The following is a 19,648-nucleotide window of genomic DNA, read 5'->3' on the forward strand; positions in this document are numbered from 1 at the left end:
TTTCTCATTTCATGGATTACCCTTCATCTTGACCTTTTCTAACCGAAGTTAGAATTACGGCTTTTACAAACCTAAACCCCAGAAGAACCTCCAAAAGCCGGCAACTTTTGAAGGCCTCCCATGAGACTTATAACTACCCAACCCAACCCCCCCAAAACCGATGTGGGATGGCAACCCCACAAGGGCAAGCCAGTAGGCCGGCCGCTGCTAAGAGATAAAGCCAGTATGGATTACCCTTCATGTTTTCCTATTTTTCACCCGCATTTGTATAACACTGTAGAGGTCATGTACTACTCTGGAATTTAGTATAAGTTAGACTATATGACTTTTTCAGTAATCGGTTTGTCCCCACCCCCCAACTATGTATAAAACCACAAAAGAAAAAAAAATATAAGAGCCCTGAAATTATAAGTCCAAATAAATAACCCCATTACTTTATTGACCGTTTAAACTTTGACCAAGTCAGCAAAACCATAGAATGAACGCCCCAAATCACGTGTCAGTCAAAAAGAACTACCCTCTTCCCTCTCTCTCTCTCTCTCTTTCCTTTTCTTCCTTCTCCCTTTATTATACTATACTACTACTAGTATATATAAATGTCGAGAGTGGAATCCTTCCTTCAATTTGCTTCAACTTCAGAGTAATATACACTAATACTTAGATGCTTTACTTAGTATTAATTAACACAGGCAGCTGCTTAAACACTATTAATTATTTAGGTTTGTTTGAATTGAATATTAATTATTTACGCACACACAAAACAAAAAGTAGTATAATTATAATTTTATTTTTTAATCACTTTATATTTCACATACATTTCATCAAAAACTATTTAAGTAATTTTTTATCCAATCACAGTTGTGCATCTGGGTTCACAAGCATACAGTCCAGAATACCAAAAAAAAAAAAAAAAAAAAAAGAAAAACTGGCTAAGCCAAAAAGTCAGTCTGAACTTTGATTAGAATAAGAGTCAATATTATTAATCTCAAGCTGCGGACTACTAGTCTACTACTAAACTTCTTTCAGAAAAGACAAAAAAAAAAAACCGAATGGAGCTTAACTTGACAACCCATGCAACCGTCTCTCCCTTAAAAATTTATCCCCTAATAAAAGTACGGAGAAAAGAATATCAATAATTCAAATTTTCAAGGACCAATCAGAATTCAGGATACAGCTTCCACTCCTGCTGCGCTTGCGCGGGAAAACACATACTCACGCAGGCTAACTAACAAAGGGAGCGGTCACTGGTCAGTGGAGCGGAAGAAACGATTAAGAAGAATGGAGGTCTCTTCCGTGCAAAATCTCTGCAAACATGTGAGTTCTAATAACCGTTTCTTCTGCGACGATCGTTTCCTTCCATCATTTCATCATATCAATGATGATATTTCATAATAATTTTTTTTGTTGTTGAAATTAACTTTTTTCACAGTTAATTTTCTGCGCAATTCAACGATGCCGGATGTCCGATGAGCTTTGCAGAATATCAATCGTTCTGAAACTTTGTCCAGAATTCAATCCTCCGCTCGTTCGAATTTCAGGCATCATTCTCGATTTCTCTCCCTCTCTCTCGCCGATCGATTACTGTTTATCTTTTTTTAGTTGTAATTTTCATTTCCTTATATCCCCATATTTTTGCTCAAGTACCGAAACCTGACCGTGATTTTTGAATTGGTCGCAGTTTTAAAAATAGTCTAAGTTAGTCTGATTAAAATGATTAAACAAGTAGCCAAAGTGTTGTTGTTGTTTTTTTTTGGAGAGATTGAAAGGTAAATTGAACAAAGACTTGGCTAGCTTTAGTGTCCTTTCTTTTTTTTTTTGAAAAAAAATTGGAGTAGAGATTAGCGTGGTTAAACGACGTTTTTTTTTGTTTTGGGTTTTGCTATAAACAGTTTCTGATACTGGTGTTGGATGCAACCTGAAAGAGTTTGAAGCTCTAAGATATGCGACTAATCCTATATCTGCCAGCAAATTTGGTGAGTTTAAATGAGAATAACATGCTTGACATCCTTATTTCTCAAGTTAGTGATTTCTGAAGCTCAAAACTAGTTCGTCTTCATGTGACCGGACAATTGCCTGAAAAGTGGATTTGGTTTTTGGCTTTGCAGATGGAGTAATCACTATTACCACTACGGGTGAGTTCCGTTTTCTTAAAATGTTTCTTTTAAATGCTTGAAAGATAGCTTTGACATAATAATTACCATCAAACGCGTAATTACCAAGCGTCTTATCTAAGGGGAGGTATTTCAATAAAATGGACTATTTCAGATTCGAACGTGCTTGATAATTTTGACTTGGGCCAGGACTAAAAAGTTCTAGATACTTTGAAACTTCTGCTTAACATTTCTTTCAATCACTAAGGAATGACGATCAGCCAGAAGTAGTCATCGTCTGACCGATCGGCTCGGACACCTGCAAATGGCTTGAGAAACAAAGGGATGGAATGGCTAATGAAACCTAATTTCTTTTCTAGATTGATCTCAAGAAAGACATGACTCACATTGTACCTTCCTGAATTATCGGTAATTCTAAGCCAATGTATGCCACTTCTGCAGGCATTTCTGATAATGAAATCCATACTTTCAGCTTGAACATAAATGAAACCATCTCCTCAGGGAGGCTGACAAAGCTATCTTCAATTTCGAAATGTGGTGCAAAATTCAGGCATGCCATCTTCTATACCGTAGTTTCCTTTCTCTTGAAGACATTGTTCTCAATTATTTTCCTCTTCCTTTTGTTTGAATTCTTCTTGTAGTGGGACTGAAGCTGTGCTATCAACAGCTGAAAGTTTAAACGACTTGCAGAGTGACATAAGCTTATTTCTCCATAAGGTTACATTCTTTATGTCCATTCTTTATCAAGGAAGCTGCCTGCTTATTTCTGAAAGCATGGCATTGTGCGAACTGAATCTTACCTGTTATTCGCCTTATCTCTCTTATGGTTTATCCTGCAGATGTCCATGGTGAAATTACCTGTACGTTCCAATCACCCTTCTCAATAATTTGTATGTACGGCATCTGCGATTTTGTATTCTAAAAGAACGTTGCATGGTCATGTAATCATGAGCATATCATGGATTTATGCTGGTCAGATGTGCAAATTCCACTACTGGTCTCGGGGACAATGCTAGACTTGGTCCTTGAATCTTTCATTCTTATGCTTTTATATGATTAACTGATGTACTTTGAGTTGGTTGCTATCTCAATGGACACTGGCAATGATTACGCCGTTTGCAAATGGTACCGATATTTTTCTTCTATGACATTTATCTAACAAACTTATTGAAAATTTTCCTAGCTATGGTAGAGGTGTAATTTGCAGTTAATATATATTCAATGAAACTCGTAATTAATCCTGGAATCAGAACTTGTACTCATTCCATTTGTTCAGTTTCTTTTCAATCGCGCTTTACAATTATTTTTTTATTTGGTCCTGTGAGCATGTGATGTATAGGGAGGGAATTTGGCTGGCCAGGATATATGTCAGAGAAAAGTACTGCGGATTGCAACTCTTCTATCTTCACAAGAACCCCGGATGAATGTTGTTGATATTTTACGTTGGCCCATGCTAGATCGAGCTCAATAGGCCAGAGCTGCCTAGGGTTTTGGGTTTATCAGATGTAGTCATAATTTTGGAAAAACTGTATTCACTATAAATGTTTCAACAGTAAGCAACTCTTCAGGGATTTTCAACCCCTAGTGTCTTTCTCACAGTATTATATATTATAATCAGGTTTCACATGCAAATTACGGGATTACCCTGAAACCAGGCCCTTGCTAAGGCTAATTCAGCAGACCAGTTACAATGATGAAGTGACTTTTTTTTGCAGACAGTTGCTGTTGAATTATTGGTGGACAGTCTAGGTGTACGGGGTTCACAGTTACAGAGTTGTGTTCTTGCAGTTGACTGCAGTCCTCTCCCTTCTTCTGCCACAAACATTGAACGTCTGAAGTCAGGCCTTGAAGAATATGTTCTCAAGCATGGAAATAGACTGGAAAATTTTTGTCAATTATGCTTCTCAACTGCGTAAGTTTTTGAGAAATTCCAGCTTCTGTATGCTATAACCTGTTATGTTGTAGCTTTATGCCATTCAATGGACTGAATTTGATGGTTTGGAAACTCAGAGGTGTTCATATTCAGTTAAAGAAACAAAATTCTCTCCTAGTCAGCTATATTCAGGGCCATATTTCTGTTTTTCTTGTTACCATATTCATGACTTTAGTTTCATTCATTTTAGGTCAATTTTGACAATCGATTTCACTTCCCAATATGCAAACACTCTAAGGTTGAGTTTTCCACATACAGGAACTTTTTTGGGTTCCTTCAGTATGTATTCTCCTTAAACAAATTTGAGCTTTGAATACTATTGTTGGTAATGACACTTACGCCCTGAAGAAGCAGTTTTAGAGAAGAAAAGGAGTTTGTATTCTTTTCTGTGTCAAATCATCACTCATCTATTGCTTTCCCCTGTATTTGAAGATTAATTTGAATGATACTGGTTTGTCCTAAAAACTTTTTTCTTTTGGTGACAAAGAATTCTCAAGAATCAAGTTGACCTAAAATTTTTTCCTGTACATGCATTGCTAGAATCCAAATTTAGCACACAACATGTAAACAATATAGGTATCCTATTATGGTCCAGGGAACATCTGAAGGTTGGAACTGGCATGGCTAAAAGGTCAGGTACAAGTCAAAGTAAAAGGCAGATGATGGAAGCTGTCGTTGTTATCAGTGAAACATCAGAACCAGCCTTTCCTGCCTGTTGCAGGCCCTCTGGCAAAAGAACAGAGGTTCGTCATGATCCATGTTTTGCTTCTTTGGTTGGTGCTTCTAATAAGGAGACTTAATCTTATTCGTTTTTCAAGAAATGCTTTGTAACAGTGTTGTTGCTGCAATACCCAACATGCATGTACATGTCATGCTAGTTTTGCTTAAAATTTATGAGAAAATAGGTGGGTAGGGCTATCTGACATGTTTGCAAATGCTTCGCTGGTAATTGTTGAAAATGATTGCTCTTCACAACTCAAATGATTACCATGTCCAACTCAACTTTGTCAGCCAGTATTTGTTACTTGAGGGGAGTGTGTTGTTTGAAATGGTTCTTGTCAAAGTTCTACTAGATGTGAAACTCTAGGAGGGAATGCTTATGGTTTCTTAGCTTTCTGTCCCTTCTTTTCCCCCATTTTCTGACAACCAAATTATACAATCTATTGAAATGGGCAAAGATTTACAAAGTTTATCTTCTTAATTAGGCAACAGAAAGTGAAAAGGATTTTTATGGTCTGTCTATGACATAATGCAGCTGTCGGTGCCAAAGAAATGTAGTATGCTAGCTTAATGATGTAAAATCTCCTTCCTATGTTATAAAAAAATAAGTTGAACAGAAAACCTATTAATGCATTTGTGTTTGTCTGGGTTAACGTTTGATGGTGAATATCTTTCTTCAGGTCTTCTTTTTTAAGGACTTCACACCTTGCTCAATTCCCCAACCATCTTTGGATGCATTGACAAGCATCAAGTGGAAAGATTATGGTCTTACCCTGAAGAGGATTACTGATCAAGATGATATTGCACTTCTGGAATGGGAAAACCTGCCACCAAACTTCCACATTGACATTGCCCTCCACAGTTACCATAAAGAATATCCATTGTAGTCTGCTAAAGATCTGAGGATATTTCACCATTTATTGTGATATCTATATTTGGCATATTTTACACGCGTCTATTTCTTAACTTGATAAAAATGTCATGATGGTACCTAGCGCAGGTAACAGACAAGCAGACAAAACATTCACCAGAAAAGCTCTCAAGCTTGCGCTCGATGAACTGAAAGAAACCAATGATAAGGCTCTTCTAAGTTCTCATGCACTTAAGGTATGTTTTCTCCTCCATTAGGACCTCTGATTGTATTGCTCTTCTAGAAACGTATTCAGTTTTTCCAATAACAGCACAATGATAACCTAGACTTGACATCGGTAAATTTTACTGACAATGAAATCTTAGACTTTACGTTGGTAAATTTTACTGAACGAATTCTTATTGAGTTCCTTCGAGGCCATGACCGAATTAAATCTCAATCCTAATTTTTTATTTGGCATAACTGTTTCTAGTGGAGTGCTTTTGCTTCTAGAGGCTACTTATTTAATGACTTATGTGCATGCTTTTCATTGTCAACAGCTATTCTTAAAGACCGAATTTTTCTTTCGTCAGTTTCATCAAATTTTAAGCTAATCTAAAAGCTTGTTGCCTTTCTTCAGATTTGCAATTATGCACCTGATCTTGCGAAAACAATTGCTGGCCTAGTTTTGTCATCATGTGACATCAACTTCAAAAAAGAGTGCTTCTCTGTTCTTGGATTGCAATGCCAAAAACTCGAGGCAAGTGGCCTTGAAAACTGCATAAAGGACAAGATACTATCAGCCATAGGTTCAAATGACAGAAAGGCCCAACGAACCAGAGAACCTGCAGCTATTCTTTTTCAAAATGAATGCTTCCAGTTGGACTTCCAAGACGAAGATTATGAAGATGGTGAGGAAATGTTTAGCTCCTTAAAGTTGTAGAGAAATTTGAAGCCAAACGAATCTTGATTTTGTGACCCGCAATCTCCCAAATTGAAGTCTGAGATCGACTGTCTGCCTGTTTTTACCAGTGGCAATCTTTTTCATTTAATGCTTTCAACTATGCATTCCTTGCCACAGTGGTCTATGATATATTTCACTGATCTTTAGTGACTTTTCTCTCTAAAAATCCTGAGGACATATTCGGTCTACTATGGATTACTGGGGATAGTGGTGATCAACATTTTTCAACCCAGACGATGGGACAAATGTCAACTTCTCCCGGTTTACTCTGCTGATTCTGACATTCTGGATACTATCTCAGTAGTGGAATTAGGCCCTATATCTTCCAAGTATGACAGCTTCAGCTGCCCGTTTTCTTTGTATAATGTCAAAAATGTCATTTTCGAAGCTAAAATATCAGCATATATATTTTCATGAGACTTTCGATACACAATTAAGAAAGAGATTATTTGATTGCGATTTATTGGTGAATTACAGAGAAATTACACGCTCCTTTTCAATGCTAGATATTTATTTGGTTGTGATATAAACCAGCATTGAACTACATATATGGCCAAAGTATACGGTAAAGCATAGGATTGATTTGCACCAATGTTGGACACACACTCCCAAGTCTTTGGATTTACGCTTATTCTAAGCTGCAGAGGGAGCTGGGACGTAGGATAATGCAGGCTCAGGCATGGAGGCCATGATTGATGGTCTGGAGAAGGTCTCTTCCTCTGGGACAGGGTCTTCAGCCTTGAAGTCAAGGGAAGCATCATTGTAGACATCCCACCATTTCTGAACTAACATCTTGATATCTTCTCTGTCCATATTAGCTTCTTTGCCTGTGTACCTCCATGGTTTTGATCCCTATTTCATTGAATAATACCAGATAAATGTCATAAAAGTTAGCAAGGACTATCGTTCATTGCTGCCAATAGATAAAAAGCGTGCATATATAGGGGAATTGCATACCGCAGCGCAGTAGTGAACCACTTTAACTTCATCGAGTTCCACGTTCTCCGGATGGCGCCAAAGCATCGCTAGAACCAAATTGTACGCCAAAGAAATGGGTTTGTACGTAGTTTGGAAGAACATGTTCAAGAAATCCTGTTCCACATCCAGGTAGAAAAATTGTACCATCAGTATTTAAAACTTGGTCCGTGGTGCATGAAGTATGGATTCTAGTTCTTGACCTTTTCTAACCGAAGTTAGAGCTACGATTTTTACAAACCTAAACTCCAGAAGAACCTCCAAACCTAACCGAAGTATGGATTCTAGTTAAGACCACGGAAAAGGTATTAAGTGGTAGTCAAATTAGATAGTCAAAGGAGAGAGAATAAATGGATGTGGCCGCAAAGATGTATCAGACCTGCTCTGCAAATAGTGTTGGCGGAGTGATTTGGAGAGTTTCAAGCAGATTTTCGTAGGTCAAACGGCTGGGCTCAAAGACAAACATGCCAGCGTTGAAATACAGAGGAGGAGGTGAACCCATATCAGCTGGCCAGGTAACTTTGTCCGGGCACTGTTGGCAATATCCAATGGAGTACTGTGGGGAATTACTCCATGTCTTCTCGCAGAAGCAATCCATCACTGCATAAAAGTATCCATCTGCTGCGTCAAACAGATGGTCGATGTTGTCATAAACTTGGATGTCTGCGTCTAGGTAGATCATCTTGCTGTACTCCTCAAACTGTCATGACCACAGTTATTTGATTAGTCACTCCTAATAGTAACCCAAATATGATTGCTCTAAAATACAAAACAGAAATGCTAGAACGGCTTAAACATAGAGCTGTGGATTAAGGATTACTGTAACATATTATAGCATCACTCCTGATTATATAGATAGAGTGTGGCGGTGATGGTTTTTTTCTTTTATTGTTGTGGTGAAATAATGAAATTAGGATATAAAAGGATATTTTCTGGCTTTTGCGTTTCTCAGCCTTTGTCTTGGGGCTTCTTTGTTTCTTAAGGAAGATTCTATCTATCAAGTGCAGGTCAAGCTTAACCTAAGCTGATCCAAGTGACATGGGCCATAGAAGATTTTGGCACACAAACAGGAAGCAGAAACAGATACGCTTCACTGAGTCATGATACCATAGGCAGGCAATGGCTATGCACACATCTGGTAGACCTATTAGACTAAGACTTGAAATGTTTTTCAGGTTTACTTACGTTCCATATGCGGAGCTTGGAATAATTGATGACATAGTAAGCCATAGCAAACTGAATCTGATTTTCAGGAGGGTAAATGGGCTCAATTTCACGAACAATGCAACCCTGTGACCTTAATATTTCCCGATGTTCCTCGGGAACATCTGGGAGGATGGCAACCACAAGGGGGTAGGCACTGTTAACCTTCCTCAGACCTTTAGCCAATCCAACCACTCCTTTCACGTAGTCACCATTTCCAGCTAAAAATGTAACGTACGCTCTCTTCGAGTAGCCTGTGTTGCTGAGTGTTGAGACTTTCCCTGCGGCGGTGAAGGCTTCTGCGGGTACTTCTTGAGGGGCCATGGCTAAGCTTGATGTTGTCGGGGTGGATGGGAATGCTTTTCGAGGAGTGTTGGGGAAGTAAATTAGCAAAAACCTAGGAGGAGGGGGATGCCTTCGTTGCTGGGTTCATCAATGGCATCCTCAGCCTCCTTAAATAGCAAAAATAGGAATCTCACATGCAGCCTAAATGAACCATAAATGAAATTCATAAATAATTTATTCTCCTTTTCCTTTTCATTTCAGGAAAATATAAATTGTCTAAAGTCATGGGTCATTGTTAAATTTGACAGGAACGAATGAATGACGACCATTTTTTGCAGCTCACCTTACCCTTATAGGATTTGCTAGAATGGAGCCAATGAGGGAGAGTCAATTGCAAAATGGTCATCGTATTAAAGTCTTTTTCGCATTTAGTTAATTCTTCCTAATTGGAAATCGAGGGTAAGGAAATGACAAGGCTCTGGAGTGGATGTCCTTGTCTTCGGAATATTTATTAGAAAGATTTTTTCGGGTCTGATATCAAAATTTAAAATCGGATTTGGGAGTCAATAAATATGTGATTGGATCAAGAAAAGGAAACACAGGGGCGTAGATAAACTATGCTTCGATGTCGTGAAAATTACTACACCCTATACTATGGAGGCTTTCATCTTGTAGCTTAAGCACGACAATCAAGGAAAAAAACACATTCCCTTTTGCGCTTGATGACTAATAATGAATCTAGGGATATGATCATATACATTGATTATTCAGTAACAACAAATTATGATGTGCATTTATGATGATCAAAAGTTCTCATGTACATTTGTGATATGCATTAATCGCACACTTTCAGGTCAGATCCATTCTCGCAATTATTTCGTCTTATTTGTTTTTCTTCCCTTCCCATAAATCCGACACAATCTTTCTTTTCTTTTCGTTATTAGTAAAAGAAACCCACCCGCTTGGAGAAGCTGCTACATTTTTTTCTTTTTTTTTCCAATAATAAGAACAGTTTGTATAATAGCCGAATCTAAGGAGAGGAGGAGAGGAAGCCACAACTAGTGATTGGAGAAAGACAATGATTGAATTTTTGACCTCCTATCACCACCAAAACTTTAAAGACGTCTCGGTGATCAACAACCCAAAAAACTGCTAGAATGACGTCTTGGAGAAGCTGCTAGAATGCATGTTAAAATCCATACAGGAAAAACTGCCTGACCTATGATGCTGTTGTGAGCGATGTCACATGTTGAAACAGTCTTGAATTTGCTTAAAATATTGAATATTTTAGCCTCAAATTTCCAATTTTTTTAGGGGGGTGGGGGGGGGGGAGTTGCTTACTGGTATGCACTGACCTAGAAACTTCTTTAGAATACCAGAAACTCCCTATTTTTTGTAACCAAAATAAATGAAAAAGCAAAGAAAGAGGGCCGGCCATCGACCTTCTGAACTTGTAGCCCATATAATCGTAAACGCATCATTCTTGTATTCTAAAACATAGAAGATCGAAACTCAACACCATCAATTTGCTTCTTTCTCAATTACCTTATTTATATTACTATTATCCTTGGATTATTGGAACATTTGCATTAAGAAAGTGGCAGTGCTGAATTTGAAGAACTGAGCGTCCGCAAGAACCAATACAACGAACAGCAATTGAAACCAACAAAGGAAACAAAAATTAGGTATTGATGTTGCTGAAAAGCAATAATCACTTCGAGGAAGAAGAGTTCAACATCTGGACGCAGACCATGCAGTAAATGGCTACCAAGCAACAGGGGAAGAGGGAGAAGGCAAAATTTGCAGGCGGGAGAATTTCTATGGAAATTGTGCAGATGGCAATCCCAGAAGCTTGCATGTTATGATGGTAATGACAAACGCGAAAAGAGGATTCTCAGCATCCCCGAGGTGATGATAATCAGGTAATGCGATCAAATTCTCGATATCGATTTTCAATAACTTATCAAAATATGCAAGAATTTGGAATTTAATCAATCATTCGGAAAAACAAGAAAAATCTCAATGAATTTAGCCTGCATGGTTCCTTGTTAAATTTTAGAGTATAAATTAAGAAACAACACCAACACTTGTAATTCATAGTGAAAATAAAAAAGAAAATAGCTTATTAGCACTTGTATTGAGACTCGAAAAAATGAATTTAGATTTTTTATTAAACTACTCCGTATATATAAAGAGTGCAGAAAACAACTCTACACAAATCCCAATATGATGTACAAAACTCAAACAAACATAAACTAGTCAAAAAACAATAAATATGGAACTATTTTTACAAATAGACTCATTGAACAACTACCTTCAAAAATCTGCAGTAAATTTGCATATCTATGTATCAATTATGATCCATCAAACTAAGGTAAATTGCAAGAGTGGAATAAATTAAGGCCGTCTTTAGCACATGAGGTCCATGGTTCGCGAACCATTATGTATCAAAATTAATTTCCTTTTTAGTAGATTCGAAGGGATTAGAAAGAATATACAAATATATACATGGGAATCATTATCATTATTATTATTTTTAAATTTGTCTTTCAAGAACTTAACATCCCATTGATGAATAACCAGATGAACGTTTGGGTGGAAACTATCACGAGCGATGATCAGGATTGAAAGCGTGGAGGTCTATCCCACCGAAAGGATATTCGTAAAACGTTCAAATGATTGAAGAGAATTGTAAAAAGATGATGGCAATCATTTTCAGAAGAATATACCATCAGCTTTATGAACAAGTTGGATCCCTGACCCTGACTGATGTTCTCGATTCCTTGTCCTGCTCCAGCTTTAGCTACCGTTCACAGAGTCCAAAAGGTGTCTCAGCAGGACAGATGAAGAGGGATTCTTTCCTTAGTACCCACGGCATGTTTTATGATTCAGCCACCATTGTTCGACATGCCTCCTCGAAAGTGCTATTCCTCAGTCTTCTTCAAGGGTCATTCCATTGTTTATCGTAAGTTTCTGATCTTATTTGCTGCAAAATCAATTCAGTTAAAACCCCATAGATCGTGTTAATTCTCTTCCATATGAAGAAAATAGCTCAAAGACCAGATAAAAGAGCTCACTATTTGCTTCCTACCTCCTTAGAAGGTATATGGTGGAGAAAAAAAATGGTCTCTGTTGGAAGTACTTCTAATTCCCCAGATTGGTGTATAAACGAAGAAGTTGCAACACAAAAGTAAGTGCATTATTTTTATGTAACTGAAATACAAGGCAATTATTTATCTAAATAAACAACAATGAATGAAAAAAGTGAGAAGAGCCAACTAAAGAAGAACAAGGAAGTCGGGAGTCCAAGGCTGGGCTTCGAGGTTAGCTTAGTATAAACATGCGCTGTTAATTGGATGTATAACAAAAAGTTAATTCTCTCCTCGAGAAACTGCAGGTTTTCAAATCAATAATTCTCTCCTCGAGAAACATACATGCATGTTTAATGTGTTGCTAATGGAATCACATCTTGGCCTTTACCGGCCACAAAAGAGAAGCCCACTTAGAACAAAATAATTGAGGGAGTGCTGATTGAATACTACTTCGTTGCGTTTGGATAAACATGTCAGAATATAGACACATTTAGATTTACTTAATGATGCTTTTGCCAAAGATTTTGAAAGTGCGAGAAAAAGAATGAGTTAACTTGATAAACAATAAAAAATGAAGTGGCAAAAGAGCAAACCTCTTTTCATCCAGAGTTTGACGGTAATTATTCAATATTATCCAGTTGTCTAAAAGATAATGATAGGTTTGGATAAGGAAAGAAAAAGGTTAAACAAGAAATTAAACTGGACCAACTTAAAAAATTCATGAAAATGTCTAATGCCTCGTATACTGACACCTAAAAGGTGGTAGACTCTTTTTTTTTTCTATGGATGGGCCAAAAAATTACGTCGTCATGTTTATTCAACTGAAATTATAGGGAACCCACTAATAATAATAAAAAAAGGACCTTCGTTGTAGCTCTAAGGACGTCGGGGAAATGATTTATGAAAAAGAAAATACTTTGGGGGCAAATTATTCACAAAATGAGTGCTAGTGCCCTACACCTACAGGAATTTTTAAGATGTAATAAATGATCCGTAGTTGACATTAGACCGACTTGGTATATATTAATCGTACCTTATGCAATACTATTTGGTTACATCAATGTTAAGATGCATCACATGTGGTAAAAAAAAACTGGGAAATGTTACCTTTTGATCATGTGAAATAGACAATAATACTCCTATTAGTTGATGAACTTGCAACTGTCCCTTTTAATGAAATTGTAATTGAAATGAAAAATAAGGGTTTCTATCAAAAAAAAAAAAAAAAAAGAAGAAGAGTAAGGGTGTTTTTATCCATTCACACGAGTAATGAAGTGAAAAGAAGTGTCGCTACCAAATAAGGGAGCAGCATCCAAATTTCCTGAAAAAGTTTTGATTCATCGTCAGCCAAAACTTATTTAAAATGAGTGGTATTCAGTCACCTTTAGCATAAATAGTTGAGCCTCTGCAGTAGTTGCAGCGTGATCTTCGCGAGGAATCTAATCCATTTAGCTTGATGGACAGCAACTTCAGAATTGTCTCTAGTTCAAATTCTTCAAGAACTTGTGTTGGGTTTCAAGTAAGTAATTTGTGATGCATTATCAGATAGGATTATGACGGTGATTAACGAGGGAGTTTGAATTCACACACACAAACACATAATTTGAGTTCTGCACTTTCCACGAAGCAAGAATCTTATCAGTGGAGAGGAAAGACCAATCTGGAGAAGCAAAGGACAAAAGATTGAAATTATGATGGAAAACTCCATGGTGAACAGATGATGATCTCCAGGACCTGGTGGAGAGGAAAGGACAAAGATTGGTAAAAGAATGGGTGGGAATATGGAGCAATCATAGAGTGCGTACGTACAGATTAAGGAGTAGGATTCTGTATCCAAAATGTACTGTACCAAAGAAAGAAGAAACTACTGGGAAACATTACAATGAGTTGGAACCACAGGTTGGCACTTGGGCTCCAAGTGTCAAACTCTCAGTTTGCGAATCTTTTCAATCTCAAACCTGAGAGGTGAGAAGACGCTTCGAGATTTCCAGATACTGGTGGTCCTTGTGGGATGTGGCAGGAGCTAGACAGAATTTTTTTTTGGTAACGAACAAGTGAATTCTCAGTTGTCCATTGTCTGGAATTTGGATACATATGTTGTTGAAGTGCATGCTAATTAGGACCAATCTGGAGAAGGTCACAAATGGGAAGCTATGTACTTACCTTTTAGTATTATCCGTTTCAGACACAAAAACATTTGCGTGAAAGATGAAGATTTTAGGGTTGACAGCTTAATGTGGTGTAGTTTTCTAAATATGCTGAAAATAATTGTTGCTCAGCCACTAGGAGTATGATTGACTTCGTTAGAGTTTGAGAAATCAGAAAATCGAGAGACGATGCAGGTTGGAAAAACTTTTAGCCACAAAATAAAATATAACAAGAGCCGTAAGAACATTAGTTCTTCTATGGATCTTTTTATGATAGATGAGTTTACTAGAAAAACGTATACAGAAAGAAAAAAGAGGGAAAGGACAATAAATGATGATTATAAGCATAACGCAAGACTGGGTGAGTTGAATACTTTTTCATTGGTTGGTTGAACAATGCTCATGACTAGACAGACTCGTGAAAATTCTTTTTTTCTTTCGTTTTTATTTTAAAAAAAAAAAAGAGTTGTATTTTGGTTTTATGTGTTGATATTTTGAGGGACAAGTTACAAACCGCCAGATTTTCAAGTGGACCGAAACATTTTGACTCGTTACGAGTATACTCTTTTGCACTCATGCATGCAACTGAAGCTTTTGAGGGTTGAAGGTAACTGCAGCAGAAAACAGGATTCTTGGGGGCCATTTGTATTTAGTTCGAAAACTCTAAAGTCGACAAAATTGTAGTGAATAAGTTTGGCCTTCGCGAATTGTGGCAGCAACTTTAAAGCACAAATAATGAGTACGTTTGCTCATGTCTCTCCCGATCGAAAGGAAAGCTCTAACCACACGACAGTGGCTACTACTTTCGTGTGGTGGTGGCATGCTTGTCATTTGCCAATCGTACTTCTTTCTAGTCTTGTGCACTCATCCCTCTACTCCATTTTCAATACATATGTGTGTGTGTGTGTTGGACTACACTAACAAATTCTAGATGTGCAATTTGAAAACTTTTCAGTGTTAGTGCAAGTTTTTACAAGTCTATATTCATTTGATATTTCATCAAGTTCGCTATTACAAAGGCTATATCCTTTCCTACAGGTCTTCAAGTTGATTAAACTGCTGGAGGAGTTGAAGTTTTTAGAATTCATCATTTTAAATTTTCTCCTTTATCATTATTGTTAGATGCTGTAATTACAATTTCGTGTTGAACTTTGAATTTTTTTTGACAATTCTAACATATTCGAGCTTTATCGTAGATTAACCAAATGTTTAATGTGAAGGGACAAATGCTAATAAAATATTGTTCTAAATTCTACCATCATAAACTCTTACAGAAAAAAAGAATACAAAAACTCTTACTAATCAAGCGAATACGTGCTTTGGTTTACTTCAAATCCGGGACTTTTTGGGGGAAAATCAACAAATTTGGTTACTCTGTTGCAATTCCACCGCTGCCATTGCCAGCTTATGATGGTTTGCACCTACCTTTGATATAGTACAGCATATCCTTAGCTTTACTCCTAAAGGACCATGAACAGCGCTCAGGCCGCTACGAGCCCAAACTTATTGCCACATTCAAAACGACGAAAGAGACGACGGAGGAAGACAGGGAAGCGAACATAACAAACCCGGAATGTACCAATTTGTCATTCAAATGAATTTATTCCGACCATCTCGTGAAGACGAAAGAGAAAAAAACAAAAATAGAAAACTCAATCCATCTCGCGCAGTCAATACTCTCATAAGAAAGGGCATCCAGTTACAATAAATAAAAGAGTTTTAATCTTTACTACAATATTGATATCCAACTTAAGTTGCCCGCAAAAACAAAAAAAAAAAAAAAAAAAACCAACTCAAAGTTCTAGAAATACTTCACACAAACTTCGGGAAAAAAAAAAGCCTTACACTCAAGTAATTAATATTGGCAAGCTTTTCACAATGAAGAGAAACAATAATAATAATGACAAACAATATAAAGAATATAACTATGACGGCATTGGCAAAACCCGAAGTAGATACCAAGTTAATCTCTGTTTACAGGCTCATACTTCCATAGCAGTACCCAAACCTAGACAAACACTAGCAATTACTAAAAAACCAAGTATTGCATTGCAAATAGTGACTTGAAAGATACAAAAGGACTCAAAACTGAAATCCACGACCATGACAACAGAAACAACTAGATAAAAAGCCGCCTGCATCCAGGATCAACCCATCAAAATGTTACCACATCACTTTATGCCTGCAATGATGTAGAAAAATTAGAAGCAAAGAAGAACAATTTACGAAAAGCAAATTATTAAGAATTTTGTAAAACAGTAACTGTAAATGCACATATAAGTACTTGCCTTATTAGCAATATTGTTAGAGAGCCAATCCAGGCCTTCGTAGAGCCCCTCTCCAGAAGTTGCACAGGTGCTTTGGATATACCTGCAAGTTCCAAGAATATATCCAAAACTTGAGGATACAGGATCAATGTGTAGATATTGACAAAAGCCTCATGCTTGCAAAATTTACCAGTGGCGCTGCCTGAGGGAGTGGAGGCCAAGCTTATCAGTTATTTCAGCAGCATTCATTGCATTGGGAAGATCTTGTTTGTTAGCAAATACAAGTAATACTGCATCACGTAGCTCATCCTGCATTGGAGATCAACATTCAATAACATATTTACACATGTATTCACAAGTTACTTCAAAACTCAATTCTGAAAAGATCTTGCTTCTGGTTTCAGCAATTAAGTTTTCAGGTTCAGATGCTAATTCTAAGCATATGAACCTTTGCAATCCATTCATTGTCCTTAAAAATAGATCCTGCATGCATATGTATCAACAAAAAGGATCTTGGGTATTTAACTACAGCGTCCTTTTACGTGAAACTGGGTTAAACGTCATAAGCTACTGCATCACCTGCTTAATAAGGGAACCATTTACCATGATGAGAGAGGAAGATTGTCCGTCCTACTTGCTCAAGGTAAGATGGCAGGCAACTTCTACCCCTCACCCCCCACCCCCAAAAACTCCCAAAAAAAAACTTTTATTACTCTTTTGTTTCATAAGTTACTCAATTATTAGCAGAGATATACTTCAGAAAGGGCCAGTACCTCATTCAACATCCTGTGTAATTCATCCCTTGCCTCCACAACACGGTCCCTATCATTGCTATCTACCACAAATATAAGACCCTGAGTATTTTGGAAGTAGTGCCTCCACAAAGGACGAATCTGTCAAACGTCAGCACAAATTTCTTCATTGGACATTGTAACCAGCGAAGATAATGAGAAAATAATAAATCTATAGCAAGGGAAAATTCCTGATATTAACAATCAAAATATGAGCAAATGAGTGTAGCAGTTACCTTGTCCTGACCCCCAACATCCCAAACAGTAAAGCTAATATTCTTATACTCAACAGTCTCAACATTAAAACCTGCAAATTAGAACTGAACAATTACTGCAAGCTCAGCTTCTTTGTAGCAAAACCCAAAAACCTATACAGGACTCCTTGTAAATTTGTGACAAGCTTATAATCAAGCTCAGCAACAGTTGTTGGAATACCAATAGACAACAAAGATAGAAAAATTGATACACAAAATCTTTACGATTACTCACACACACACTAAAGGATTTCAGAAAATGCAAAAATTAAGATCACTGAAGATTTCCCTTAATTGATAAAGTGATTAAACAAAACACATTGTTGGAAAATTATTCAAAAAATTAATCAGAAAGGTATTTTGTTAGCCTTAATTTGCCATTTTGTTAGCCATGATTCATTCAAACTTTGGTCAATCTTAGAGATCTGTATACAAAAGAGCATGTGAGGATGATCATGAAAACCACACACATAAAGACAACTGTTCCAAATACACTCATTCATCTTCATCTTCATGTTCATGCTAGAGTTTCCAATTGAGGAAATCTAAGAACAATTCAGAACATATAAGAAGCAGCAATTTCACTAATCATGATGACAGAGCTCATACCAATGGTGGGAATTGTGGTAACAATCTCTCCGAGCTTGAGCTTGTACAAGATGGTGGTCTTACCAGCTGCATCAAGACCCACCATCAGAATGCGCATCTCCTTCTTGGCAAAAAGCCGGCTGAACAGCTTCGTGAATGTTAGCCCCATTATGCTTTCTTATGTAAGATCCCTGCTCATTTGCATAACATTTCATGGATTACAAACAAATACACATTGCCTTTTATACACGACTGAACACACAAAACCTATTACCGCAACAGTTTCACATAACCAGACATTCAACGATTTATATAGGAAAACAACATCAGCAACAGGATCCAGGAAAAAAACTAACATCAGAAACACAACAGGATCCAATAAAAAACTAACATCAGCACCACATTACAATCATACCAAAAGCAATATTTTCTTCCATAGTGATAGAAGCCATTCACACCAAAAGCCAATACATTACTATCATTTTCACATGGGGTAACTTGTTAGTGTTGCTTATGACACACTGTAGATCCAAAAAAAATATAACTTCGTCTCAGATCAAACGATAAAGAAATTAAGCTTATAAGTTTCCGGAAAATGTTAGAAAAGCAAACAAAGCAGTGCTTTAAATCAGCAATAAATGACCTCAAACCACCTCATAATCAGCTCAATATCATAAATTTCCCCGAAATATCACCACTACAGTCATACAATTCCAATAAGAATAAACTCATCAACTATGACCTACGCAAGCATTCAAATCAACCGATTAGAGATAATTTCGGAAGAAATTCCTAGACATATCAAGGCATCACATTGATTACCGGCGCATGATTCATAGACTACACCAAATCACAACATCAATCAGCTAAAATCACAAATTCTCGTCATTTCCAACACGAAAACAGAAATTTTCCAAGACGAATCAACAAATCACATTTACATCCTACGCATCATTAAAAAAACAAGGCATCAGACTCACAACATCAATCAATTAAAGCTACAACTTTACGAAAATTTCAAAAAATAGCAGAAATTTGGGTAATCGCCGAAGGAATCACGAGTTGCACCTTGAATAAACAGTTAAACCGTACAAAATCGACAAAAGCGACGGGGAAAATGAAGAAAGCACCAAAATTGAGAAGAAAACTAGTTACCTGAGGAAGGATTTGACAGAGGGAAGAGAGGGATCTGAGGTGATGAGAGAGACTCGAAAATAAAAACGAAAGCTTGAGACCAACGCGTAATTATGGGGGAATGGGAATTTCAACTTGAGGTCCTAAATAAAGAGCGACGCCCACAGGCCCCAAGTTGAGGATGTTCTTGGATTTACTGGATTGCCATCTGGTTCCAGTTCGAATAACGCAAACTGCCAGTACTGATGAGTTGGTAGATCATTAGATTACCGCGGCAAATGCATTCCCAACCGTTGGATTTTTCAGTACCAGTTGTTTGATGATGCCACGTGTC

At 37.2% G+C, this 19,648-nt stretch overlaps 3 protein-coding genes across 3 annotated transcripts; 1 reads left to right on the forward strand and 2 right to left on the reverse strand.

The window, feature by feature from the left end:
- Positions 1-1,278: 1,278 nt before the first annotated feature.
- Positions 1,279-7,108, forward strand: LOC113752701 (type 2 DNA topoisomerase 6 subunit B-like). The gene is made up of 12 exons (XM_027296779.1): positions 1,279-1,314; positions 1,430-1,538; positions 1,890-1,973; positions 2,106-2,132; positions 2,553-2,661; positions 2,753-2,828; positions 2,951-2,971; positions 3,827-4,023; positions 4,640-4,787; positions 5,445-5,647; positions 5,760-5,871; positions 6,255-7,108. Exons 1-12 carry the CDS (start codon positions 1,279-1,281, stop codon positions 6,555-6,557), a joined length of 1,425 nt encoding a protein of 474 aa, XP_027152580.1. The 3' UTR covers positions 6,558-7,108.
- LOC113751752 (galactinol synthase 1) lies at positions 7,012-9,197 on the reverse strand. Its single transcript, XM_027295869.1, has 4 exons — positions 8,739-9,197; positions 7,933-8,253; positions 7,536-7,670; positions 7,012-7,430 (listed from the first exon to the last, which is right to left on the reverse strand). The coding sequence occupies exons 1-4, from the start codon at positions 9,078-9,080 to the stop codon at positions 7,212-7,214; spliced, it is 1,017 nt and encodes a 338-aa protein (XP_027151670.1). The 5' UTR covers positions 9,081-9,197; the 3' UTR covers positions 7,012-7,211.
- A 6,962-nt stretch (positions 9,198-16,159) lies between these two features.
- Positions 16,160-19,485, reverse strand: LOC113753156 (ADP-ribosylation factor 2). The gene is made up of 7 exons (XM_027297255.1): positions 19,336-19,485; positions 18,202-18,371; positions 17,575-17,645; positions 17,321-17,440; positions 16,738-16,856; positions 16,569-16,650; positions 16,160-16,462 (listed from the first exon to the last, which is right to left on the reverse strand). Exons 2-7 carry the CDS (start codon positions 18,347-18,349, stop codon positions 16,457-16,459), a joined length of 546 nt encoding a protein of 181 aa, XP_027153056.1. The 5' UTR covers positions 18,350-18,371; positions 19,336-19,485; the 3' UTR covers positions 16,160-16,456.
- Between the last annotated feature and the right edge of the window lie 163 nt (positions 19,486-19,648).

The sequence above is a fragment of the Coffea eugenioides genome, chromosome 11 (genome assembly GCF_003713205.1).
Source record: "Coffea eugenioides isolate CCC68of chromosome 11, Ceug_1.0, whole genome shotgun sequence".
Classification (NCBI taxonomy): Eukaryota; Viridiplantae; Streptophyta; class Magnoliopsida; order Gentianales; family Rubiaceae; genus Coffea; species Coffea eugenioides.

Bases quoted from the DNA above. Each gene is read 5' to 3' on its own strand.
- LOC113752701 (XM_027296779.1), top strand. From the start codon at position 1,279: ATGGAGGTCTCTTCCGTGCAAAATCTCTGCAAACAT. The intron at 1,539-1,889 runs GCATCATTCTCG...TGCTATAAACAG, and splicing joins TCCGCTCGTTCGAATTTCAG to TTTCTGATACTGGTGTTGGA. The intron at 2,829-2,950 runs GTTACATTCTTT...TTTATCCTGCAG, and splicing joins TAAGCTTATTTCTCCATAAG to ATGTCCATGGTGAAATTACC.
- LOC113751752 (XM_027295869.1), bottom strand. From the start codon at position 9,080: ATGGCCCCTCAAGAAGTACCCGCAGAAGCCTTCACCGCCGCAGGGAAA. The intron at 8,254-8,738 runs GTAAGTAAACCT...TGGTCATGACAG, and splicing joins CCAAGCTCCGCATATGGAAC to TTTGAGGAGTACAGCAAGAT. The intron at 7,431-7,535 runs GTATGCAATTCC...TCAATGAAATAG, and splicing joins TGGTTCACTACTGCGCTGCG to GGATCAAAACCATGGAGGTA.
- LOC113753156 (XM_027297255.1), bottom strand. From the start codon at position 18,349: ATGGGGCTAACATTCACGAAGCTGTTCAGCCGGCTTTTTGCCAAGAAG. The intron at 17,441-17,574 runs GTAACTGCTACA...GACGTTTGACAG, and splicing joins ATGTTGGGGGTCAGGACAAG to ATTCGTCCTTTGTGGAGGCA. The intron at 16,651-16,737 runs GTAAATTTTGCA...TGGAACTTGCAG, and splicing joins TCCCTCAGGCAGCGCCACTG to GTATATCCAAAGCACCTGTG.